Raw genomic sequence first — 26,985 nt, 5'->3', positions numbered from 1 at the left:
GATATTTCATGCTCATTGATTGGAAGAATTAATAGTTAAAATGTCCATACTACCCAAAGCAGTCTGCAGATTCAGTACAGTCTCTATCAAATCCCAGTGGCATTGTTACAGAAATAGAACAAACGATTCTAATTTTTTTTTGGAACCATAAAAGACCCCAAATTACCAGAGCAATCTTGAGAAAAAAGAACAAAGCTGGAGGTATCATGCTCTCTGATTTCAAACTATTACAGTGCTATAGTAATTAAAACAATATGGTATTCTCATAAAAACAGACATACAGACAATGGAACAGAACTGAGAACCCAGAAAGAAACACACGTATACAGTCAATTTATGACAAAGGAGGTAAGAATATAAAATGGATAAAAGACGGTTTCTTCAGTAATGGTGTTGGGAAAACTGGACCATTGTCTTCACCATACACAAAAATTAACTCAAAATAGATTAAAAACTTGAACATAAGACCCGAAACTATAAAACTCCTAGGAAAAAAACACTGGTGAGAAGCTCCTTGACATAGGTCTTGACAATGATTTTTTGTATTTAACACAAAAGCAAAAGCAACAAAAGCAAAAATAAGTAGGATTATATTTGACTAAAAAGTTTCTTTTGCACAGTTTGAGAAACTATCAAAAAGAAAAAGCAACCTACTGAATGTGAGAAAATAATCATAAATTATAGGTATAACTGATAAGGAGCTAATATTCAAAATATATAAAGAACTCATACAACTCTAACAGCAAAAAAAAAAAAAACTAATTAAAAAAATGGGAAGTGGATCTGAATAGACATTTTTCTAAAGATGACACAGATGGCCAAACAAGTACATTGAAAAGTGCTCAGCATCACCAGTCATTAGGGAAATGCAAATCAAAACCATAATGCAGCATCACCTCACACCTGTTAGAATAGCTATCATCAAAAACAAGTAACAAGTGTTGGCAAAGATGTGGAGAAAAGGGAACTCTTATGCACTGTTGGTAGGAATGTAAATTGGTGCCACTACTATGGAAAACAGTATGGAGGTTCCTCAGAATATTAAAAATTGAACTATAGTATGATCTAGCAATTCTGCTTCTGGTTATTTATCTGAAGGAAACAAAAACACTAGCTTGAAATGATATATGAACTCCCATGTTCATTGTAGCATTATTTACAATAGCCAAGATAGGGAAACAACCTAAGTGTCCATCTATGGATGAATAGATAAAATATTATGTAAAATATTATATATATATATATATAAATGGAATATTCACTCATAAGAATTAAATCTTATCATTTATGACAACATGGATGGACATTATACTAAGTGAAATAAGTTAGGGAAAGACAAATACTGTGTGATCTGTCTCATAGGTGGCATCTAAAAAAAGTTTTTAGCCCAAGCTGATAGATACAGATAACAGATTGGTGGTTGCTGGAGGCGGGGAAGAAATGAGTTGACTCTTTTTTTGTTTGTTTAAATAACTTCATCTTTTTTTAAGGAAAAAGGGAAAAAAAATCAAAGACCTAAATAGAAGTTATATTTAAAGTCTTAGGGTACAAATATAACATTTTAGGATTGTAATAGAAATGAGGTCGGTATACTGATGTTACATGTTTCAAACAGTATTTTGACATAAACTAGTCACTCATTTGTGAAAGTGATTACAGTGTTCATTGTGATGATTCTTTTTAAATGAGAAAGAATAATTATAAGTCTTAACCTAGGTGTTATCTATTATTAGTAATAATGTTAAGAATTATATGAGATGTATGGTTCTTTTAGCTTTTGAAACTGCATTAGATAGTAAAGAATGTTTAAACAGTTGAAAGCCTCATAGTGGACACTAACAGAAAACTAGGAAATAACTAATAAAAAATGAAATTGATTTTCATATTGGCTTCTGAGAATAAATTATATCTAGAACAGAATGAGTTGGAACTGATACTAATGATGGATTGAGAAAGTGTACCTAAAATACATAAATATTTAGAGTTAGAAATCATGGTCAGTGTACAGGCACATTTTAAGAGTTTAACAAAAAGGTTACATATAAACATTAAGAACAAATACAGTCTAACCCGTAGAAAAGACAAAAGATAATTTCCATTTCAATTTGAAGACTTCCACTTTGAGGACTTTTCATAACTACCGATGCTTCATAAAATACTGGCTTTTACTGAGACTACTGTATTGTATCAAAAATTTTAAAACCAGTGAAAAAATTATAGTCCCTCAGAAGTCTCAACCACTGACTTTTTTTTTACTCAGTTAACAGAAAATGATCGTTGTAATTTAGAAAAGTAGATTTTAGTTTATATTATATTGAATTAACTCTTATATTGAATTAATAACTCTTATATTATATTGAATTAACTCTTATATTAATTATATTGAATTAACTCTTTTTAGTTGTCAAAAAAATTACTGGTAAACTCAGAGTTTCTTCCCTTGCTTTATTTGAAAGTGTAGGCTCTTTTCTGACTTGACTACGTGAGTACACTTGTAGGCCCTAGAATTTGGCTCCCTTTGCTATTCCTACCCCTTGTGTCCTCATTTATTTCAGCTATTTACTGAGCACTTTCCTCTTACAGAAACTATTCCGGGCACCTGGGGTACATCAGGCAACATAGTAGGCAAATCATAGTATATTTTGGCAAAATACGCTACAGAAAAAGGGAGAGTCAAGTCCAGTAAGGGGAATCGGGAAGTCAGTGGAAGAGTGTTACAATTTAAAATAAGCCACTGTTCAGGGTAGGCCTTATTAAAGAAGGTGACATTTGAACAGATTTAAGGAGGTAAAGTAGTTAACCAATCACATATCTGAGGGGAGAGTATTTCAGGTAGAGGGAATAGCAAGAGCAAAGGCTCTCAGGCAGGCGTGTTCCTGACATGTTGAGAAATGGTCAGGAGACCAGTGTGGCTGGACAGCAGGGAGTGAAGGAGAGTTGAGAGAGGTGATGGGGGTGGACATTGACCACAGGCATGGTGCGTAGTTCTCATAGGGCCATTTTAAGGATTTTGACTTTTACTGTGAGAGAAATGGCCCATTTCAGGCAGGATTTTGAGTAGAGGAATGACATCTGATTTATGTTTGAAAGCATCATTCAGACTACTGTTGAAAATAGACCTGTAAAGAGGCTGTTGCAATTATCCAGGCAAGAGTAGTGGTGGTTTGCGCTGAGGTGGTGGTAATGCTTAAAGCGGTCATGTTCTGGTTATATTTTGAAGGTAGAGCCAAATTTGCTAATGAACTGTGCGGGGTTCATAAAAGAAAAAGGAGTCAAGTCAGTCTTACAGGATATCTTTAAGGTTTTTGGCCTGAGAAACTGAGGGATAAAGACGGCATCAAATCATACAAGAAAGGCTGAGGGTAGATCAGGAGTCTGGTTTTGGAAATTGAATGTAAACTACGAGACATCCAAATGGAGATGTCCAGTTGGGAGTTGGTCCTATGAGTTTGGAGATTATCAGCATATTGATTATATTTAAACCATGAGAGCACCAACGGAGTGAGGGTAGGTAGAGAAGGGGCCCAAGGACTGAGTTCTGGGGTGCTGAGAAGGAGGAGTCATTGAGGTAGGAAGAAAGGGATTAACTGAGTAAACTGTGTTGAATCAGATGCAACTGAGAATAGACCACTAGACTTAGCAACATGAGGATGTGGCTGATCATGTCAACAGTTTCAGTGGAGTGGTAGGGAATGGAAGTCTGGACAGGTGCGAGAAGATGGAAATTTTTTAATTTCCTGGTTTCGATAATCATATTGTGATTATTTCATCTTGATGACAGTAAAAAAGGGTGAAAAAAAGAATGGGAAGAAAGGAATTGGAGAGAGTGAGTATAAGTAGCTCTGAAATGGAATGATAGCTAACAAGGGAAGTAGGGTCAACAGATGTTTTATTTTTGTTTATAAAGATCTTTTTATATGAATATGTTTGACTGTTAATACGAGTCTTCAGTGGACAGCAAAAGACTAACATAGGTGAAAGGGGAGAATAATGGAGCACTGTTCTTAGGTCGTTGGGAGAGGATCTAGTGCACAGAACAGAGATTGGCTAAAACTAGTGAATTCTCTTTGTTACAGTTTTTTTTCCTTTTGTTTTCAGTGAAATAGGAAGTGAGGTCATCAGTGGAGAGTGAGGTTGGGGGAGGATATGTTGGGGATTTTAGGAGAGAGGAGAAGGCATGAAGTATTGATGAAATGCATAATGGACTTGGGGCACTGAGTATGACCACCTGGCAAATGAGGGACCACCTGGTCATGAATTTAAAGTGAGAGACCAGTCAGTATGGTGCATATTTTTCTCCCACAATGTTCAGGTACAATCTTGTAGAAGCAATGTATGTTGGATTTAGCCAGTGTTAGTAGTATAATCAAAGAAGAGAGAAGTAGAAAAGTTGAAGTAGAGAAGAGCAGAGCTATCAAGATCACGTGTGAGGAAGTGATTATTCTGACTGATCATGGAATTTATATTGTTCAGGAGGGGAATGAGTGCATTGCTGCACTCCCTGAGCTACCAAACTCTACCCTGACCTTGGAGTCACACTTGACTCCATAAGCTGGTCTGTAGAAGTCCAGCCTTCCTGGACCTTTTGGTCTTCTGACTTGCTTGAATTAAGATGCCCCTGCCATGCTTAAATCTCAAGACTCTGTCCTGACCCTTTTCAACAGGTTCTGCCTTGCTGCCTCCTCTTCTGTCATGGCAAAGCAATTAGGATAAAGCATTCTTAGCAGAAAGTAATGCTCTCCTTAGTGTTTTTCATGAAATTACAGCTCATGTAGGCCTTTGAAAGAAATGTGCCATTTATAACGTAGGAGAAAAAGTGTCCATTACTTCCCTGTATAAGTAAAATCAAGAGATACTGTCTCATGGAAGCACATTCTGGAAACCTTGAAAAAAATATTGTCAGTTTCACATGTAATAATATGTATCAAAATCAGGAAACTAATGCTGCTTCTCTTTGCAGATGACCACAGTTTACTTATAAACTTTTAGCAGATAATAAAGTTTTCAAAGGCAAACTGTATCAAATGAGTGTTAATCAAGTAGGGCATATAAAGATAGTGATGTGCTTAAGGAAGGAAGAAAAAAATATGCTTCTATGTTGACAGATCAAACCAACACATTAGGATAACTTTAACAAATGAAGTCAGCATTTGATCACTTTTAATAAACAGAAGATTGCTAATGAATGACACCAACAAGGACACGAACGGAAAGACTATTAGTGATAGCCAAATTAGTGCCCAAGAAATTCATGTAGATTACTTTGTATCATCAGAGTTGAGAAGCTAGCTCTCTCTGCTACATAGATGTGGGTGGACCATACATCGAAGACAGCAACAGCACATGGTCCTTGTACCTGTGGTGAAGAACTGTTTCCCCCTTGAGAACTTGAAAATAAGGAAGTAGGATAGCCCTTTATTAGTTAAACTGTGAAATCAACATGTAATAGTGCTTCAGAGTAGGTATCTGGAAAGTGATCAAGAAGAGAATAAGGTGTTTCCTAGACCAGTGGGACTGTGCTGGAATTAAACAGAAAAAGCTAAGGAAGGAGTGTATAATGAAGAAGTGTTAGTCAATCTTGGATCCTCCATCTTAGAAAAAGAAGTATCATACATGCAAAGATAGGCAGTTCTCATTCAGGTAAAGCAGTGTGTTTGAAAATAGCATACTTGAGTTGTAAGACTATCTCTGGAGTGGACATAGCTGCAAAGGATTAACACCAATACATGATAGGCATTTCAAGTTCCATTAGCAAGATCATCTGTTATTTAAGGTAGTTGCATACACTGATCATAGTCTGATGCCATTCAGTATTTGATTACTAACATTCTCTTTGTTAGTTAATAATTTTGTGCTCATCTAGTGATCTAATTTATAGTTATAACTCACATTTATTGAATATTTACAAATTACCACTCATTTACACATTGTACATATATTATCTCGTTTAGTTCTCACAGGAACCCTGTGAGATGGGTACCCTTGTTATCTCCTTTGTACATAGAAGCACAAAGTAAGTAATGTGCCTAATGGCAGAACTGGGGTTCAGATCCAGGCAAGTCTGCTTCAAGATTGTCTTTTATCCAGAACAACTGTACAGTATTACCTTGGCTTCTCATGTAAATCTGCATTATAGAGAGAGGGTACATTGATCCCATATTCTTTTGATTATGTTTTATCCTGTGACAGTGGTTTTCTAATGGTGGATAATAAAGTGACTTGTGATTATGATTTGTTAGAGGGCCACATTCTGGGATGGGGCTACTTAAGAGAAGTAGTAGCCAGTAAGGATTTTGTGGCCAGTTTCTGGCCTCCTTTGGCCAGGATTTCCCATTATCTTTTGGCACCTCATTGGAGAGTTTTACAAAGTTGAAATCTTGGTGCTCACATCTCAGAGATTCTGATTTAACTGGTTTAGGATGGGGTCCATGAATCTGTTCTTTAAAAAAAAATCTCTGGCAATTGTGGAGCCTATCTCAGCTTGAGAACCACTGCTTTAGATGACACAACAACTCTATTAATTTGTGCAGCAACCTTGTTCGAATCTAAGAAATGATTAAAGGAAGGATTTCACTTAGTAAGCTTTAGGCAGAAAGTTTCATGATGTTTGCAGTGGGCTAAATTTTAAAATCAGTTAAAAGTATGAAATCTTGATGCCAGGAACCAAATGTTATTGACTTTATGATACCTTGCACAGTGGTTTGGATTTTAGGCCTGGAGCTGCACAGCCTGGTGATGGATGCCATCTCTCCCACACAGCTGGACATCTGTGGGCAGTCCTGAGCAGCCTGCCCAGGCTCTCCAATACTGTATTCCTCATTTACCAAAGGGGAATGGTAGTGTCCATACTACAATCCATACAAAGCCCTGAGCCCAGAGCTTAATATTTGGTTAGTACTCAGTAAATGTTAGCACTTGTTGCTATTTAAGTGTTTTTTTTGACTGGGGATATCTTTGGTGAGCCTAATTCCCTTTCCGACCCAGGTGTTTCTGTGGCTACAACATCTGTCTGTAGAGTGAGAATGAAGATCCTAATAGGTCTCTATATAGTCTTAACCTAAACTGGAACCTTTTTATCTTGGACCACTTGAGTTAACCAATACAGCAATTGAGCCATTAGAGAGCTGGGCATTAAATCTTTAAGATATTTTAAAACTGTGTTTTATAGCTAGTATAAACCAAATTATAAACTAAGAATCGGGTTTTGTAGTGATGGGTTTTTTAAGCATCTAAGTTAAATCCTCATTTTACTTTTTTTAGTTTTACTGAACTTTTGGCATAGATTTTTCTCAGGTTCTGTCTAATTTGTATAAAGTTGTATTTTATTTAGCAGCTTTTAAAAGCATGTGGGAGATATACTTACTAGAGGTTTTTTTGTTGTTGTTTTTTTAAGGAATAAAACTCCTTAAAAGGGCTATTTTGTGCAAGATACTCAGTTCAAAAAGAGATCTAGTTCTACAATTAGACATATTTAAGGCTCCCAAATTAAGGGGTAAGGCGTTTTTGTCTATATATTGTAGACCTATAGAAATAAAATTAGAAGACAGTGTATCCTATAAGCATGCATTGGTTAAGAAAATGGGCTCTTGATTCAAATCCTGGCTTTCACCACTTATCCCATGATTGTTGGCAAATTACTGAAGTTCTCTACTTATTTCCTCCATCTGTACCTAATAGGATTGTAATGAGGATTAAATTATTAAATCGTGTTGAATTAACTATATGTTGAAGCATTAAAGATGGTGCCTGGTACATAAACCCTGTTAGTGTTAATGATTATGATGGCAGTGGTGACAACCTGCATCAGTCATCTGAACAAAAATGAAAGTTAGAGTAAAAATATTATATTTCAGCATCATAAAATTTTCTTTCTAAAACTATCTGAAAAAAAATTTAAGAACAAGTTTTTGGCCTTAGCCTCTGAAAAAAAAAATGTTTTTAATTCCTTTAAGGTAATGCTTAATGTAATGAGATAAATTCCTGTGCCCTATGGGATGGCTTGTCTGTATTGTTTATGTGGTGGTCAGATTTAATAGAGATGCTAAAGATGTTTTAGGGGGATGGTATTTCTACATAACGTATCAGAATTTAGGTTTTCTGTAATGAAAACCTAGATTCAAGTCTCTGTGCGCCATTCATCAGAGTAGACAGGTTACCTGGCCTGTAGGAACCTTTTCTCTGCAAAAGTAGAATAACATAGTGTCTCAAGTGTTGTGAAATATAAATTCACCTCCCGATGGGGCTTTCTCCCTCTAGAACAGCACTGTTCAGTAGAAATAAAATGTGAGCCACCTGTGTAATTTCTAGTGTTCTAGTCGCCACATTTTAAAAAAATGAAAATAATTTTAATATTTAATCCAATATGTCTAAAATATTCTCATTTCAACATGTAATTAAATAAAAAATTGAGATGATTTTTTCATGCTAAGCCTTTGAAATCTGCTGTATTTTACACTTATAGTACATCTCAACTTGAACTAGCAACATTTCAAGTGCTCAGTAGCTACATGTGGCTAGTAGCTACCATATTGAACAGTCCAGATCTAGAATATAGATTATTAGTCTCTGCCAGCACCCTTGGGCACTGGTGCTGCCTTGGCCTCAAGCAATTAACACAGCCTTACTCTTGAAACTGTGTATCTCTGGATGGACCAGCTTTAAATTTCTTTGGCAACCTAGATTGGTATCTTGGCCCCTGGGAGGACAGGCTCTTCCCCTCAGCCTTTTGGCTCACCCAGATGAGGACGTGCTCTGGGCATATTACATGCCTCTCTATTTGGAAAAAGCTGATAGACAACCAGGAATTCCTGAACCCCTTGAGTATGATAAACCTTTTGAATCAGAAGGATCAGCGCTCCTAAATATAAAGAGCAGTTAGAAATATGAAATCAGAGCTCCAGGACAGGATCAGATTTTGTAATACCTCTTCATTCTTGCTTCTAATCTGTCCTTTTTTTGCCTTCTTTCTGAAATTTCAGAGACTTATCTAGTGTCCTCGAGAAAAGAGCAAAGTACCAGCAGTCTTCTAAAGGAATTCAGCTTCTCTGTCCTCCAACTCACGGGGCTTAACAGGGCAATCCTCCCTTCCTAAACATTATTTTGACTTTTTAAAAGACTTTTAGAACCTTTTGGGGCCAAAAGATTTGGAGGACAGAGGATATATTCATATCCGATTTTTTAATTTTTATTTTTAAGGTTATCTCATAATTGTCTTTCATCCAGATTTTGAGAGAATTGTAGTGGAGTGATACCTTAATAGCTGTATGTAATGGTAAAAGAGGTAGAGAATATTGGATTCAAGTGTACTTAAACAATAAAAAATATGCTCAGATGTTACCTTCTTAAAGTCTTAACCTTTGTCGCTATCTAGAATAGCTACTAGCCCCAAGCACACTCTATCTTTTTTAAAAAAATCTTATTACTAAAATCCTTTGTTTGCCTTTCTGAATAGAATATAAGCTCCATAAGGGTATGGACTTCGTTCTGTTTACTTCTGCATCCCAACTCCTAGTACAGAGTCTGGCCCTCAGTAAACATCTATTGAATCAATGAAAGAAAATACTAAGATATCATTTATATGTATTAATGATTTTAATATTAGCTACCTAGTAGAATTCTTATTCTTCCCTGACCATTGTTGCTGTGATCAGTGTATGTTATACGCTTGAATTTTCAGACCTAATCTCAGTGAAAGGAATCCCTTAGTGTTTGTTTACTCTTGCGCAATAGTTTAAACTTTTACTTCTTTCAGTTAGTGTGAGGCATGAGGAGGAGGGAAAAAGTAGTTTGTAAATGGAATTGTAAAAGGAAGTTGGGGGAGCTGATCTTTATTTTTAGATTATATAGAGTAATAAAATGGAGGGGGGATTATTGGGATAGGGAATTGGATTGAAAAGTTTTTATAGTTCAGGCGCTGTAAATATGTCTAGGGTTTGGGGGCAAGACCGTTGACATAGTAGGTAACAAGCTTAGGGAAAAGGCAAGAGAGATTCATAGATTAGTATTTGGAAGAAACGTAGGTATATAAGCTTCTGGCCAAAAAATTCACAAACCATATTTCTATTTGTTTAGAATCTTTATTTAAAATCTTAATTTCCTTTGTCAGTTTCTGTCATTTGTCCAGTTTACCTCTCTTGCCTTTCTACCAGCTCGATGCCACTACCACACTTTATGTCCCATGAAATCATGGGACCTAGAAGCACAGACTCTTCATACTCCTCAAGGGCTGGAAGTTCCGTTGTAACTCCTGGTTTGTCCCAGGAGCACCCTGCCAATAAAAAGTAATCCAAACATGTTGAAAACTCAGATTTTTAAAAGAACTATTTATTTCGCATTCAAGTAAATTTCTAGCAAAAGAAGTAAATGCAGACTTATCAATTTTTACCTTTTTAGGTCCTACTTTTTGAAATGAGAAAAATCTGTTGTTTCATGTAAATGAACTAGCTTTTTTTTATAGTAATATGAATAAGTTATTTGGTTTGTGAATATATTTAAGAAAAACAATAAGCAAAATGGTAAAAATTTTTATATTTGTTTCAATTGGGTTTTTTTTTTTAGTGTTACAATTTTAAGGTTTTATAAAGTTTGATTAAAGAATGGTACTCTACCTGTAATAGATAATTTTTAGGGACTACTTCTAATTATATTCAGTTTAAGTTCAAATGATGCATTTTAACCTAACATCTTCTTTCTTCTTAGTCTGTAAGACTTGTATTGTCCAGCACTTTGAAGATAGCAATGATTGTCCAAGGTGTGGCAATCAAGTTCATGAGACAAATCCATTAGAAATGTTGAGGTAAGTAAATGTATTTTGTTGCTTATTTAACTTGAAAAAATTACATAAATGCTTACTTTTTATTATGCATCATAATATTTGTTGGTACCTTGACTCAGTTAATTTAGGTTTTATGAATTTAGGGTATTAAGAGGGATTGAAAAAATAAGGCTATACATGTTAAATACCTCAGGCTCTCACAATTCCTTTAATTGTAGTTATTTTCAGCATTTTAATATTTTACACAGTACACTACTTCGTTGAGCCACATGATAGTGGGAGAAGAGCAGACCTGATAGCGAGGGGGACTAATCCTGGTAGTATTAATTTTTTTTATTATATATTTAAAAAAGAGTACATAAATATTTATGTAAAACTTACACAATTTTTAAAAATTACTACTATTTACTTAAGTCTAATCATATTTTTAAGGGTGGAAGTAATCCGTAAGATTCTAATCCAAACCCTTTTTTCCAGATTAGGAAATTGAAACTTACCATGACTTTGCCTAATGTCTCAGCAAACTCAAATGTTACTTCCCAGCTTTAAGTCAGGTGTCCTCACTAAACCTGTTTTCTTCCCATTGTTCCTACTAGAGCTCTATCACAGACCAACTATGGGGTCTTAGGAAAGTATACATCTAAAAACAGAACTAGATAGTCTCTAGATAACCTTATATAACATTTCTGTGTGATGTTTGCCATCATTTTATAAATCTGGATTCGCAGGTCTCATTTGGTGGAAATGTAGTTGCCTGTAGTTGGAGTAATTTATCTACAGGTAAATGTGCAGCCCAGTGGTTTTCAAAGTGTGATCTCCAGACAATTAGTTAGAAATGACAGTTCTCAGATCTGCTGAATAGGAAACTCTGAGAGTGGAGCCCATCTTAATTAGCAAGACCTCCAGATACTTCTGATATGTGCTGACATGGAGAACCATTAGTCTGCTGTTATCCATAGTCCTGAACAAGGCTGATGCTGGTTGGATTTATGTCAGTACTTCTCAGCCACTGGTGATTTTGCCCCACAGAGTATGTTTTGCAAGATCTAGAGGCACTTTTTATTATCAAGACTGGGTGGGTGCTGCTGGCATCTAGTGGATAGAGGCTAGGGCTGCTGGATGCTGTTGAACATCCTACAAGTCACAGGAGAGCCCCGCTGTCCCCAAGATTCAGCCCAAAATGTCAGTAGTGCTGAGGGCAAGAAACCCAGGTTTAAATAATTCAGAGAAGAACAAAGCAAACTTTTCCTATCAAATCTTTTCCTGATGTATTTATCAAAAACTGTAACAAATGGTAATTATTACCTATTAAATGCTATATTGTAACAAATTGTCTTACCTTTTGTTTTAACTGTTGGAATCCAGTCACTATTTCATCATATCTAATCCCATGGCTAAAGTATATATTTTAAAATTTTTTATTTGGAAATAAAAACTCCAAAAAATCAAAAATAAAAATATAAGGGACACTTCTATTCTTTTTACCCAGATCAGCCTATTGTTAACATTTTATCTCATTGCTTTATCTTATGCTTGCATGTTGGCTCTATTTTTTTCTGAACCATTTGAGGGTATGTTACATACATCATCACCCTTATCCTTAAATACTTTAGTATATATTTCCTAAGACTAGAGATCATCTTACATAACCATAATACGATTACATTGGTATACTTTACCCTCCATATTCCAGTTTTGTTAGTTTATCTAATGATATCCTTTATAAATTATTTTCCTCCTATACCACTAAAATTACTGCAAAGGGATTTTTTAAAAGTCAAAGTCACAGAGATAATAAAAACAAGAACTTCAGTGTTCCAGGCACCTAGGATAACTCCTGGAACATAACAGGTTCTCATAAATACCTGATGAAAGGATGAGAAGTGATGGTAGCAAAAATGGAAACTAGAGATAAGACTGATGGTAATGATGGCTGACCTAAGTATAGTAGGAGGTGGCAGGGGAGGATCTTTACCAAAGGCTTTCTCTTATTGACCTGGCTTTGTTTTAAAAGGATCATTTTGGTGACCATGTCGAGAATACACTGCACATAGCAAGGCAGGGGCAGAAACAGGGAGAACAGTTAGAAGGTAATCGCAGTGGTCTAGGAAAGAGATGGTAGCAGTAAAAGGAGCAAGAGATAGGCATAACCTGAATACAGTTTGAAGGAAGATCCAGCAAGATTTGCTGATGGATTGGATATAAAATGTGAGAAAAGAGTAGAGCATGACTCTAAGCTTTCTGACCTAAGCACCTCGAAGAATGGAGTTGTCATTAACTAAGATAGGGAAGACTAAGAATAGAGCAGTTTGGGGGAGAGGTAGCTTGGGAGTTTGGTTTTGGACGTGTTGAGTCTGTTAATCATTTCAGAGAAGAAAGTTGGCAGGTGGATATACAAGCCTGTGATTCAAGGGGAGAGAGCTGAGCTGGGAATAAATATTTGGTAGTCTTCAGCACATAGAACATATTTAAAGCTGTGAGATGGGATGAGGTCACTTGAGTGAGTAAAGAGAGAGAAGAGGACCAAAGATTGGGCCCTGGAGCATTCCAACAGTGAGAGATCAGGAGAGGAGGAGTAACCAGCAAAGGAAACTGAAAAGACGTAGTTAGTGAAGTAGCAGGAAAGTCCAGGAGTGTGTGGCTTGGAAGAGAGTGTATCAAAGAAGAGGCAGTGATCATCTGTGTTAAATGTTGTTTAAGAGTCAAGTTAGGTGAAGACTGAGCATTGAAGGTTGGATTTAGCGACCTTTTATCGATCTTGACAAGAGCACTTTCAGGAGAGTTGTGAGGCAAAAACCTAACTGGATTGTTTCAAGACAAAGAAACGGAGAAGAATTAGTAATACTGAGTATAGACAACTCTTTTAAGTTTTGCCACAAATGGGAACAGAGAAATGGGGTGGTAGCTGTTAGGGAAGTACAGTCAAGAAGACTTCTGTTTTGTTTTGATGTGGGAGAAATCTGGCATGTTTGAAGGAAATGATCCAACAGAGAGAACAGCATTAATAATGGAGAGTGGTATGTGGGGCGGGGAGGGATTGCTGAAGCCACGTCTCTGAGTAAGTAAGAGGGGATGGAATCTAATAGTGCGCGAGGAGAGATAGGCTTTATATAAGAGCATTGACGGATCACCTGTGTCAACAGGCGGGAAGGCAGAGTATACTGGGGTGCATGTTATAGGTATGGTCAGAATCTGGAAGTTTTTCACTGAGGTTAAAATGTTTATCAGACAAGAGTAAGGATGAAGAAAGGGAATGTAGGGGTTTGAGGAGAGAAAGTGTTTTGATCAGGAAAGTAAGAAAATAAATGGACTGTGGAAGTGTGGTATAATTCCTGGCAACCTTAAAGGCACATTTGGGTTGTAGTTATGAATTTGAAGGGATGTGGTTGTGTTCTTTTCCAGCCATGAGTGAAAGTGCAGAGCTAACAGTTGGATTAAACTAGAGCTGTGGTGGTACCAGATCATATCAAGCAAGTGAGAGAGGGACAAAGAGAATCAAAGGTACATGCAAGGATGTGGCTTTAATGACTGACCATGGAGTAAATCAGTCCTAATAAACTAGTGAGGAATGTCTCAGAGGGACAAATAAAACTGGTTCATTTCTGATCTGTTTGTAAATAGAAGAAATTCTTTTAGAGAATTAGAGAATAAGTACATAGAAAATGAAGAAAGCAATTACTAATTCCAGAGAAAGAAAAAAGCTGAATGAGGAGATATCTATAGTCATAGCACACTGTGAATATTTATATAATCATAACCATGTAAACAATGGTTATTAAACAAAAAAAATGATAATACTATATCAAGAAGATGAGAGTAGGGAAAAAGTGTATGTTGGAAAGAAAGAGATGGCAAGATGATAACAGAAATAAAACTTTATATTCCATAAAAGGAAGTCAGAAAAATCTAGACTGCAAAAACGTGGCTTTGTTTTTCACACACACACACACACACACACACACACAAAAGTAAGAGAAGAAACGGGTTGAATTTGAAAGTGGTTGACTCTGGGGTAGTAGGAATCAGGAATAGGGAAGGCAGGGCATGAGAATGTATTTTAATGTAAGTTTTATAGAGAAGTTTGGTTTTTAAATTATATATGTATATTATTACCTTGATTAAAAAAAAACAAGAAATACTTTTAAGTGCTACTACTGTTAAATCTAGGGAAACTGAATAAGTTAGTATTTAAGTCTTGAAGAATAAGGTAACATTGGTTTGGTTGGAAAGTAGAAAGATTGTTACAGAGCACGAGGGAGAGAAACAGACTGGGAAAGACAAAGCATTCTTAGGGATAATTGACTAAGCTGGTTGGCTAGTGAAGAGAGAGAATAAGAGAATAGCACCAGTTATGGTCTGTAGGTTGGAATCCAGTTATATAAAACACTTGAAGCTAGGTTGTGAGAAGTGAGTTCTTGAACAAATAATGATGAAATTAGTGCTTAAAGAAGATTCATTATGAGCATGTCAAGTTAAAGGAAAATAGCTCTGTGCTGTTCTCTAAGGTGGTAACTGAGGAAATGGAAGGATGCAAAGTGTGGAAAGAGTAGGTGGAGGAAATATTGAGAAGGAGCTGTTAGTGGAGTTTGGTGAGTAAATGTGTGGAGAGAGAGCTGGGGGAGAGAAGTGGGTGTTAAGATATTCTTGCATTTTAAACCTGTTTGAGAATGATACGGTATTTCTAAATTTAATTTTTAAAAAGACAGGTATTCAGTATTTTGTTGGAGGATGAATGAGATAGTGTTGACAAAGATGAAGTCAAGGAGTTGCTTGAGATATTTAGCATCTGTTGAAAATATGAAACTTGAACTCAGCAGAGGGGTGTAATGTGTGTGTATGTAATGTATATAAGTTATCTGCCTGTGTGACATCACAAAAGTGGATGAGATCCTCAAAGAAGGTAGCCTGCAGAAAAGGTCAAAAAGTGCAGAGCAATGGAGAATATTCAGATTTAGAGGTAATTGGAAAAAGAAAAATATTTAGGACAAAGAAAGTAGATAGAAAAAAGAAAAGCAGGATAGGAAATTTTAAAAGAGGTTGTGTTAGACAACACTGTCACTTGCTGCAGAGTGATATTGGAGAAACGTGACATTTTAAAATTATAAAAAATTGTTTAAACCTATTCAGTTATGATCCAGAAAGTTATGGATGACTTAGAGAGTTCAGTAGAGTAAACTGAACTCTGTTTGTGACAGAAATAATGTTGATTATGCTTTCAAAGATTTTCCAATTGGAAGAAAAGATTGAGCTTGAAAAGATAGGTTAAATAAAAGTCGCATTTTTTAACATGAGGAAACTACATGTTTGTAGTCAAGAGAAGAGTAATGCTGCTGAGCAGAATGAAGGAGATAGAAATGTAATGCGATTGAAGAAATGAAAGCTATGAAGAGAGTTACACTCTCATACAGCAGGAGAAGAAAACAAGAAGAATGTCAAGATAAATATTTACATTTTTTATCTAGGAAGATACAAGGACTAAATGGTTTAAATTTCTCAGAAGAAAGGAACGGAGATTATTTCCTTTATAGGAGAGAGCCAGAGTTGTAGTAGAGATTTTGAGAGTGGGTGTATCAGCTATTGGTGCATAACCTACCACCCCTAAATTCATGCTTAAAACAATAAAAGCATTTCTTATTCCTCATAAGATGTATGGTTCACAGATCTAGGTGGTTCTTCTGGTCTTGCTGGGGTCACTCATGCGACTGCAGTTAGCTGCTGGTTGGATAGGATGCTCTGCTGATCTCAGCTGGGTTGTCGTTTTGGGGCTGAGCTGTGAGTGAACTAGTCTGAAGTGGCCTCAGCAGGGCAGCTTGGCTCTCTTGTGCATTGTGTCTCATCCTCCAGACTTGTTCTCATAGTTGGCAGGGTTCTAAGAAAGAGTGCACAAAAGCTTGTGATACCTCTTAAGGCTTATGCTCAGAACTAAGCACAGTGTCACTTGTTACACATTCTGTTGGCCTAAGCACTTTTCAGGGCTAGCTCGTATTCTTGGGTGAGAAGATAGACTCCATTCCTTAATCAAGGGGGGAATTCAAAGTCATGTTCAGAGGGTGTAGATAGAGGGAGAGCTGGGGACAGGACCATTTTTGTAATCAATCTACCACTGTAGGAAAGGCTAGAAATCGGTGTGCTCTGTGTGCCGAGGAGTTTGGTATAGATGTGCTGAAACTATGCATGTTCTATGTTTTGTAATACATGTCAGATAAAGATCTCAAACTGCTTTTATATTGGATTTTGATGTCTTCATTGTTAGCATATTCTCTTTTCCCCTTTGGAAGGTTGGATAATACATTAGAGGAAATCATATTTAAACTGGTCCCTGGACTACGAGAACGTAAGTTGCTCCTTGGCTTCTTGCATGTTTCTATGTTTTATGAAATCAACATTGCTATTAAGTATTTCATGATTGTTTCTATTATTTTCATACTTCTTTTTTTTCTTTTAAATTAGAAGAACTTGAGCGTGAATCTGAATTTTGGAAGAAAAATAAGCCTCAAGAAAATGGACAAGGTGACTTTTTCTTACATCTATATGATGGCATCTCAGATTGCTCAGCTTTTGCTAGCTTTGGTGAACTCATATCTCTATTCATGTTCAAATTTCTCCTGTACAAAATTAATGTACTCTTTTATTTATATTATGAACCTTTCTCTTAGGAACCTTTATATAAAATCTTAAGATTTCTATAAAATCTTAAGATGTTATATAAATGTATATAAATCTGGAGTCACTCCATTGAAGGTGATTGGAAATAGAAGAAATTGAACTTTGGGAAGAGAAAAAGGAGATAAAACAGAAAACCAACTACTAATTATAGCAGTATTTGCTAGAGAGCTAAAGGAAACTGAAGTAAGAAATAGCCAAAACTAAACAGTGGGGGTTTTGTTTTGTATGTTTGTTTGAATAGGAGAGGGAAGTGAGATGTGGCTGAGAGCATGGCAAGGGGATCTTGGAATGAAGTTTTCATAGGTTGAGCTCAGGTGATACAAATTTTTATATACCCTGGAATTTGAAAAATATTTCTAGGTGATTATGGGAATTTTTCCCATCACCAGTGCTAAGTGTCCAAATTTCTCTTCTGGGTCCCAAGAGACCCAGCAGTCAGTAAATTTTTAATAATCTCAGCAAAGTGATAAACCTTACTGAACAGAAAAAAAAGGCTTTTTGTAAGTATATAATTCACCTGAAATTATAAGGAAGATAGTATTCTTTTCTCTTGTTAATCCGAGATTTCAAGATGGCCTAAATACCTATATACCACTGAAATATTTCAAAGATATTTGTGTGTTTTTATAGGCTCACTTGTGAGCTTACTCTCCTGCCCCTGGTTTTCCCAGAAGATCATAGGTTTGTCAGTCTTACCTCATTCAGATGGGTGAGAAAATGCTCTTTCTCTTTTCATCTGTAAAATGGGGATCATAGTCTTATTAGTTCAACTTAACTGTACAAGGCTGGCTTCCTATAGTGGGGAGGTTTGAGAATAGTTTTGAATAACTGGGATAAGATAGTAAGGGATTATTTTTGACCTAAAACAAAATGGGCAAAGAATCCAAGCCTGACAAAAAATGACTTAACTAAAGGCTTGTTTTTATCTAAGTGTAAATTATAATTTAGACAGTAATGCTATAATAAAAACAGATAATATAAAGTTGACTAAATGTTCCAATTTTTGACTACCTTTTCAAGAGGACAGGAGCCCAGGAGATTGTCATCAGAAGCTATATGGTAGGTTTAGTCCATGACTCTTAAAGACTTGTGAAGAAAGACTGTAGCCTACTTTATCTCCCTTTTCCCATTACTTCTCACTTTTTAAAGTATTTTATAATATTTGGTCTTTAGTTTGAGTGGAGAATTTGGATATTTTCTTGGAGCTGGGAGTTCGGTTCATAAAAGGCAGCTCCTGTTTATGTGGGTTCCATATAAATATGTATAAGAATACAGAAGAAAGAGAATCCATCTGGTTTTTATGATACAACAGTCATTGTAGAGGTGCTAACCTGTCTTTTTTTTTCCTGGGCTTTTCTATACTGCAATGCTTGGCTGGCTAATTCTTTCAAGTTTTAGCTTAGAGATATTTTATCTGGAAATTTTTCCTGAATCTGCTTCACCCCATAGTTTGAGTTTATTACCTCTCATATATGCCCACATAGTCTATTTTACTTCTTCCATCAAAGGCCTTATCCCACTTCTCCATCTGTTTTCTTTACTTGCCTGTATCTCCTCCTATACCCTGACTACTATTGGGGTAAGAATGATAACACTCTAGTTTTAATATTGTTCCCGCAAGCCTAGCACGAGCATGTCTAACAGTTAAAGGCACTCAATAAATGAATAAATCAACAAATATAGTTGCATTATGTGTAGGCTGCAAGTATTTCATAGATTAAATACATTTAGATGTATATTATTCAGATTTCTTAAATGAAGTTTTAACATGTTATATAGATACGTATATGTTAAAAAAAGCTAATTCATTCTACTCATTATCTTTCACTAGCTGATTTTATGAATAATATTTGAAGTTTTATGAACCTAAAGAGAATATTTTATAATTTGTAAAGAGTACTTAGTTTTTAGTTTGAATATATAGAGAATTTGGAAGTATTTTTATATCCTGTCTACCTTCTAAGTAATCTAATCATTAATTGCAGTTATTTTTGTGTAGCTGGTCCTAAATCTTTCATTGGATGTCCCAGTGAGCCAAAACATCTTAGGCTATGTTAATAAGTCACAGATGGTTTTTAAAAAATATTTTCATTGTTGGGCAGAACATTTTAAAGGCACTAAAATTTTCAGTTATTCTTTATCAAAAACTGTTGAGAAATTTTTTAAAGTTGATTTTTGTTTCAATGATTAATTACTGTTACTTAACTTTAATATAAACTTTGAGTTATATCTAGTTTTGTTTAAATTGTACAGATGATTCTTCAAAAGTTGACAAACCTAAAGTAGATGAAGAAGGTGATGAAAATCAAGATGATAAAGACTATCACAGAAGTGACCCACAAATTGCTATATGTCTAGATTGTTTACGAAATAATGGACAATCAGGGGACAATGTAGTAAAGGTGAGTGGACAAGTACAGCTGTATATTTTATAGTAAACTTTTGATAATTTGTTGATGAATTTTCCTAATGTTTCAAAACATTTGCTTTCAAAATTTATTAACATAATCAAGTAGAGTGCCATTCTCTGACAGTCCCCTACCTAGAAATGGCCAAGCAATTGCTTACTCCAGGCACCGGATTTCCAGCCCCCACAACTGAACCGTCCTGGGTCAATGCCACCACCTAGTGGCTACTGCAAAGAATCACACCTCTATTTTTCCTCTCCACCTCCTTTTATACCTTTGTTGGGAGTTCATAGCCTTTGTATTTCCAAGTGTGATATCCAATTCAGATCATTTCATGTCTCCAACGCTTTTATTCCTCCTCTTCTAATTTGTCCTCTACTTCTGTAGTTTTATTTGCAACTCAAACTATTCATGCCATGGCTGATATATTTTATGAATAATATAATTGGTTATAAATAAAATTAGATGTCATGAAATCCTTGAAGGCTCCTAGATTTTTCTATAGAATTTCCTTTTCTAATCCTGTTTTTCTCTAACTAAACCTTTTTGTAAAAGATCTCTATGCTAGAGAGTTTAAAACACCCTTATTTTCTTTGGTCTTTAAATGGTGTTAAATATGTCTTTTTTTATTGCAAGCAACTTTTGTTTTCATTATAAATGTTCACTACTTTACCTCTTTAGGTTTTTGTCACGTTGTCCTAGCCAATGTCAGCCATTGAGAATACTCTTTCTCTCTTTGTATTCCATATTTTATTCAAATGCCTATATTCAGTGTCTCTTTTACTTCTTCTTTGTAATCTGTAAGCCAATGGATTGAATTTTTACAATACATTTAACGACATTTTCCTATTAGGAAATTAAAAACAACTTTTTAACTCAACGAACTTTGGTGAGGTCTTAAACAGTTGTAATAAGGTAATTGATTTAGTTAATAGGAGTTGGTTGGACACAGTATGTAATAAAGTGCAGCAATCTTTAGAGAAGTGGCCACTGTACCTATATGTCTTCCCAGGCTTCTCTTTTTTATGCTCTGGTAGAGCACCCTTTTTTTTGTCTTTTCATCGGGGTTTTTAATAACCTTATATTTTTCTCTTATTACCAATCATTTCTGTAATCCCCTTTTGGGAGCTTCTTAGAGGTTGTGATCATCCTTTAGCTTTCTAATACATGAGTTATTATCTTGTAGCGAAAATTAATAGAAAAGCTGAATATCTTTATAAATGTGAAGTCTACTTCTCTGCAGAATTTCTAGTTCAAAAGTTATAAAGTATTGAATTTTAGAAATTCATCTGAAAATTAACTACTCCTTGATATTCTCTTATTTTTGACATCTTTGACATTTCATCATTACAGTTGAACTTTCATCCATTTACTCTTTCTTTCATAGACTTTTGTTCATTCTTAAAACAGCTTCCATAGCTTGTATGACTTCTGCTATCCCACCCTGATTCTCACTTTTTCTCTCTGGCTGTTCCTACTCTGTCTCCACTTCTTCCTGTTTTCTACTTGATACATGTGAGTATATTCAAATACTTAGTCCTTCACTCAATTATTCTTTCTTTATCCTAGAGGTCACTTCATTTTTTTGTGGCTTTTATATCTCTAACACTTGAAACTTCACATGTTTACAACCTGTACTTTACTGCAAACATGCAATTTCAGGTATCACTACTATGTTACAACCCGTCATACAAGTTCAAAATCTTGGAGTCATCTTTGACCTTTTACTCTTTCTCTTCAATCTGTCATAAGTCCTGTAAACTTTCTAGTGCTGTTCACATCTAGATTTTAAAAGCAGTTACTTAAAGTTCTCTGTACTTTTTTTTTTTAATCCAAGGCTGAAGCCACAGCCTGAATGCCTGCAAGGCAGAGGATGAGGGCCAGAGTCAAAGCCAATATCAGAGTCAGACAGTAAATATTATAGGCTCTGTGGGCCATATAGCTTCTGCTCCAACTACTCAGCTTATTCAGTGTAGCCCTAAAGTGGCCATAGATCATAGTGAGTGTGAGCTGGCATGTTTTGTGTTCCAGTAAAATTTACTTACACAAATAGATGGCCATCCAGATATAATTGCGAGGTGTAGCCATAGTTTGCGACCTTCTGGCCTATAGGATAATGTCTTAACTCCTTATATTAGCAATCACTCACTAGCCCCTATCTTAAATTTATCTCCCATTATACCCATCATTGAACCCTCCTCTCAAGACAAATGATTATTGCTTTATATGAGTAACAACATATATATATAGGGGGCACTAGTATCTGACAAAGTACTTGCATCCAGAATGTAGAAAGGCTTGTATTAAGAGTATTTAAAACCCTCTCAAACTTTGAACAATCTTTTGCTTTTGGGCATGTCCTTCCCTCTTCTCACCACTGTCCTGTGGTTCTGTCAAGACCCAGAGACCTCTACTTTTGTGATGCCTTTTTCCACCCTAGTGAATACCTTCTCTGAAATTCTGTAGGACTTGCATTTCTCATTTGATTAGAGCTTAATTTGTTATTTATTAGATGAGAATTTATTGTGTTTTTGAAGATAGCAGGCACTGATGCTCTTTTATCTTTTTTGGTATTATCTTGTTCTTGAAACATGATTATAAACCCCTTAAAGAAAGGAAAAAAATGTCTGTGTTTCTTTATAGCCTCCTCAGCCATCTCATTCCTTTGCAGTAGAATGTGATTCTCAAATATAGTCATGGAGTAGTCACATGGATAGTTCATGCAGTATACATACTACTTTTGTAATTCAAAAATAGAGTAAAGACTTCTAAAAATTTGCTTCTCCATAAAAAAAAAAGAAAAAAAAAAAAAAAAAGAACTGGCAACAACTTCCAAAATCAGCTTTTTTTGAATTCTAATAATTAACCAACGGCTTACAGAAACCTATGGAGCATTTATCCAAAAACAACAACAACAACAACAACAACAACAACCCCTGACTTTTTCGCATTTTAACTTGCCTTAGTCCCATTCCCCACTCTGCAGTAACCTTGAAAAACAGCCCACATTCCCGGTGTATCCTCTCTGTACCAAAAGGACAGAACAGAGGTGGAGTTCTTTCAAAGCCTAATTGCCAAATTTTCATTATTTGACCTGTGGTAGTAACTGAAATACCCAATTTACAAGGCAGTTTATATTAGACCCGACTTGGAACTGTCCTAGTGAAAAACTTTCTCTTTAGGCAGGTGGGGAGTGTGGGGAGGAGCATTTGTCAAAACCAATTACAGACAAGTGTTTTTAACTTCATGACTGCCTGAGGTAATAACATTTGGGGCAAACAATAGACACAACTAAAGAGCTTAAATGGAAAAGCTGCAGAATGAGATGTCTATAGATATCAAAGCCTATAGAGGCTTTGAAAAGCTCTGATATATTTCTGGGAATGTAGAGGGCATGCTCATACACAGGGCTGTGTATATGCTCAGGAAAGACATGAATAAGCTCTCACCTCTGACTGACCTTGAGGCTTTGCACAAGCAGGACATGAAAACTAAGAGTTGTCAACAACCTGATTTAATGTTAGAGGTGTTCCCCAAAACACATACTGAGTCTCTCAGCAAAGAATGGGAGACTTATTGGTTCCAAGTGTATGAGGAAATCTCTGTTCAGTCATTAGCCAGTCAGTAGGTAAAAACTTCAGTGGCCACATACTATAAAGAATACAGAGTTGACACAATTAGTTTAGGTAAGTCGTTAAACAAAGAGAAACAAGAAATAGCTACCACAGTAGACCATGAAAGGCCAGTGGGAATCTGATTTTCAAAAGTTATCACATTATTTTAAATGTTCAGTTTTCAACAACAAAAAAAATGTGATACAAATAGAAACAAGAAAGTATAGCCCATATGCAAGAAGTAGTCAGTAGGACTGTCTCTGAAGAAATCCAGACGTTGGACTTACTAGATACAGATTTTAAATCATGCATTTTAAATATATGCAAAGAACTAAAATCATGTCTGAACATCTAAATGAAAGTACAAGAACAATCTCACCAAATAGAACATATTAATAAAGAGACAAATTATTTTTTAAATATTCTGGAGTTGAAAAATATAAGAACTGAAATAAAAAATGCACTAGAGAGGCTCAGCAGCAGATTTGAGTCATAGAAAAAGAACCCAAAACTTACTGAGATTATTCAGTTTGAGTAACAGAAAAGGAATGAAAAACAGACAGATCTTCAGAGACCTATAGGACATCATCAGGCTTACCAACCTACACATAATGGAAATCTCAAAAGGAGGAGAAAGGGGCAGAAAATATAATTGAAGAATGGGCTAAAACTCCCCAAATTCGACAAAAACATTAACCATCTAAAAGCTTAACAAACCAGATATGATAAAATCAAATTCATAGCAAGACATCAAACCAAACTATTGAAAGACAAAATCTTGAAAACAAAAAAGATATGACTCATCACTTACAAGGGATCACCAATATTAGCAGCTGATTTCTCATCAGAAGCTAGAAGCCAGATGGGAGTAGGATGACATACACAGAGTACTGAAAGAAAAAAAATTGTCAACCAAGTATTCTATGTCCATCAAAAATCTATATATTTAAAAGGGGAAAAGAAAATATAATGCCAGATAAACAAAAACTATCACTACGAGACCTTCTCTGCAAAAAATAATGAAGGGCATTCTTCAGGCCTAAATGAAAGGACAGTAGGCCGTAACTCAAATCCACATTAACAAGTAAAATGCACTGGTAACGGTAAATATAAAAGACAAAAATAAATGTATTTGTAACTTTTTTCTGAGGAGGGAGGTAGGTGGCAGAACAGAGCTATATAGGAGCAAGTTTTTGTATACTATTAAAATTAAGATAGTGTTAATCTGAACTACATTTTTATAAATTTAGATGTTAATTGCATTCCTTAGGGAAATCACAAAAGAGTAACTTGAAAATATATAGGAAAAGAAATAATAGGGCTATATAGCAGAATCTAAGGAAAAGAACAAACTAATTAAAAGTAGACTCACAAATATAGAGGACAATCTAGTGATGGCCAGAAAGAAGGGGGTTTGGGGGACTGGGAGAAAGGGGTGAAAGGTTAGAAGTACAAATTAATAGTTGATAGATGGTCATGGGGATGAGGAGCACGTCATAGGGAATGCAGTCAGAAGTAATGTAGTGGCTAGGTGGAGAGCCAGAGGAGAGAATGAGCAGTCAGGAGGATTGCTTCATAAACTATATAAATGTCTAACCAATGTACTATATACTTGAAACTATAGCAAAATTTTTAAAAAATAGGGCAATATAATGATATATTAGAAAATATCTCTGACAAAATAAAGCAGTAATCAAGAAATAGAGGAACAAGATCTAAGACATGTAGAATACAAATAGCAAAAGGGTAGATATAGATCTTACCCTATTAGTAATTACATTAAATGGAAATGGATTAAACTCTCCAGTTTGAGGTGGAGATTGTCAGAATGGATAAAAATAAATAATCCAACAAGAGACATACCTTGGATTTAAAGATACACATAGATTAAAAGTAGGAGATTGGAAAAAGAAACACCATGCACACAGTAATCAAAAGAGCAGGAGTGGCTATAGTAATATCAGACAAAGAAACTTTCAGACAAAAATTAGCAGAAACAAAGGAAATTCTTTAAATGACAAAAGTGTTAATCCATCAAGAAAATATGTTATAAACATAAATGCACCTAACAGAGCCCCAAAATATGGAAGCAAAATCTGACAGACTTGAAGGAAGAAATAGACAATTCAACAATATACTACCTTTCAAAAAAAAAAACTACACAAAAAGGTCTCTAAGGAAATAGAAAATTTGAACAGCACTAAAACTAACTAGACCTACCAGAAATCTATAGAATGTTCTACCCAACAAGAGAATACACATCTCTCTCAAGTGCATATGGAGCATTTTCCAAGATAGACCATATCTTAGGCCACAGAACAAGTTTCAATACATTTAAAGGGATTGAAATCATACAAAGTGTATTCTCCAACCACAATGGAATAAAGTTAGAAATCAGTAATAGTAGGAAACTTAGTGAAATTTACAAACCTGGAAATTAAGCAACATACTTCTTAATAAGCAGTATGTCAAAGAAAAAATCACAAGGGAAATTAGAAAATACTTTGAGATGAATGAAAATGAAAGCACATAGTACCAAAATTATGGGATGCAGTGAAAGCAGTGTTGAGAGAGAAATTTATAAACACCTACCTTAAAATAAAAAATCTCAAATTAATAACCTAATCTACCTTAAAGTAGAAAAAGTACTAAAAGCAAGTAGAAGAAAGGAATTTAAGATTAGATTGGAGAAAATGAAATAGAGAATAGAAAAGCAAGAAAGATAATGAAACCAAAAACCTGTTCTTTGTGAAAATCAACAAAATTGGCAATTCTTTTGCTAGCAAGCTAGACAAAAAAGAAAAATAAGACTCAACTTACTAAAACCAGAAATGAAAGAGGAGCTATTTCTAGTAACCTTACAAAAATAGAAAAGATTATAAGGGAATGCCATAAACAATTGTATGCCGAAGAAGTAGATAACCTAGATAAAATGGCAAATTCCTAGAAAGACAAACTACCAAAACTGACTAGAATAGAAAATCTGAATAGACCTCTTACAGGCAAAGAAATAAAATTAATAATTTAAAAAGTTCCCACAAAGGAAAGCCCAAATGTTTAAAGAAGAACACCAATCTTTTTTTAAACTCTCACAAATGTTAAGAGGGAACACTTCCCAGTTCATTCTGTGATGCCATTACCCTGATACCAAAGACATCACAATAAAAGAACTTTCATGAATCGAAGGACACAATCAACAGAATGAAAAGGCATCCTAGAGAACGGGAGAAAATATTTGCAAATTTTATCTGATGAGGGATTAATATGTGTAATTCAGCAACAAAAAAAAATCAAATAATCCAATTAAAAACGGAACAAAGGAGTTAAATAGGTGTTTCTCCAAAGATAATATACAAATGGCCAACAAACATGAAAGATGCTCAACATCACTAATCAGAGAAATGCAAATTAAAACCACAATAACATAGGACTTCACATTCATTAGGATGGCTGCTATCAAAAACAAAACAGAAAATAGCAAGTATTGATGAGAATGTAGAGACATTGAAACCCTGTGCACTAT

The 26,985-nt window shown here is 35.2% G+C and overlaps 1 protein-coding gene across 4 annotated transcripts in view; it reads left to right on the top strand.

Annotated features, from left to right (window-relative positions):
• Nucleotides 1–26,985, top strand: part of PCGF5 (polycomb group ring finger 5) — a 62,858-nt gene that overhangs the window by 9,327 nt on the left and 26,546 nt on the right. For all 4 annotated transcript variants that reach the window (XM_011361586.2, XM_011361585.2, XM_011361584.2 and 1 more), the window contains exons 3-6: nt 10,699–10,795; nt 17,053–17,108; nt 17,225–17,284; nt 19,694–19,842. In XM_011361586.2, the coding sequence (XP_011359888.1) occupies nt 10,699–10,795; nt 17,053–17,108; nt 17,225–17,284; nt 19,694–19,842 (362 nt within the window). The remainder of the gene's footprint in view (nt 1–10,698; nt 10,796–17,052; nt 17,109–17,224; nt 17,285–19,693; nt 19,843–26,985) is intronic.

This window comes from Pteropus vampyrus, unplaced genomic scaffold (genome assembly GCF_000151845.1).
Source record: "Pteropus vampyrus isolate Shadow unplaced genomic scaffold, Pvam_2.0 Scaffold68, whole genome shotgun sequence".
NCBI classification, from domain to species: domain Eukaryota; kingdom Metazoa; phylum Chordata; class Mammalia; order Chiroptera; family Pteropodidae; genus Pteropus; species Pteropus vampyrus.
The sequence above is the reverse complement of the archived record's forward strand: the minus strand, read 5'-3'. Positions and strand labels throughout refer to the sequence as shown.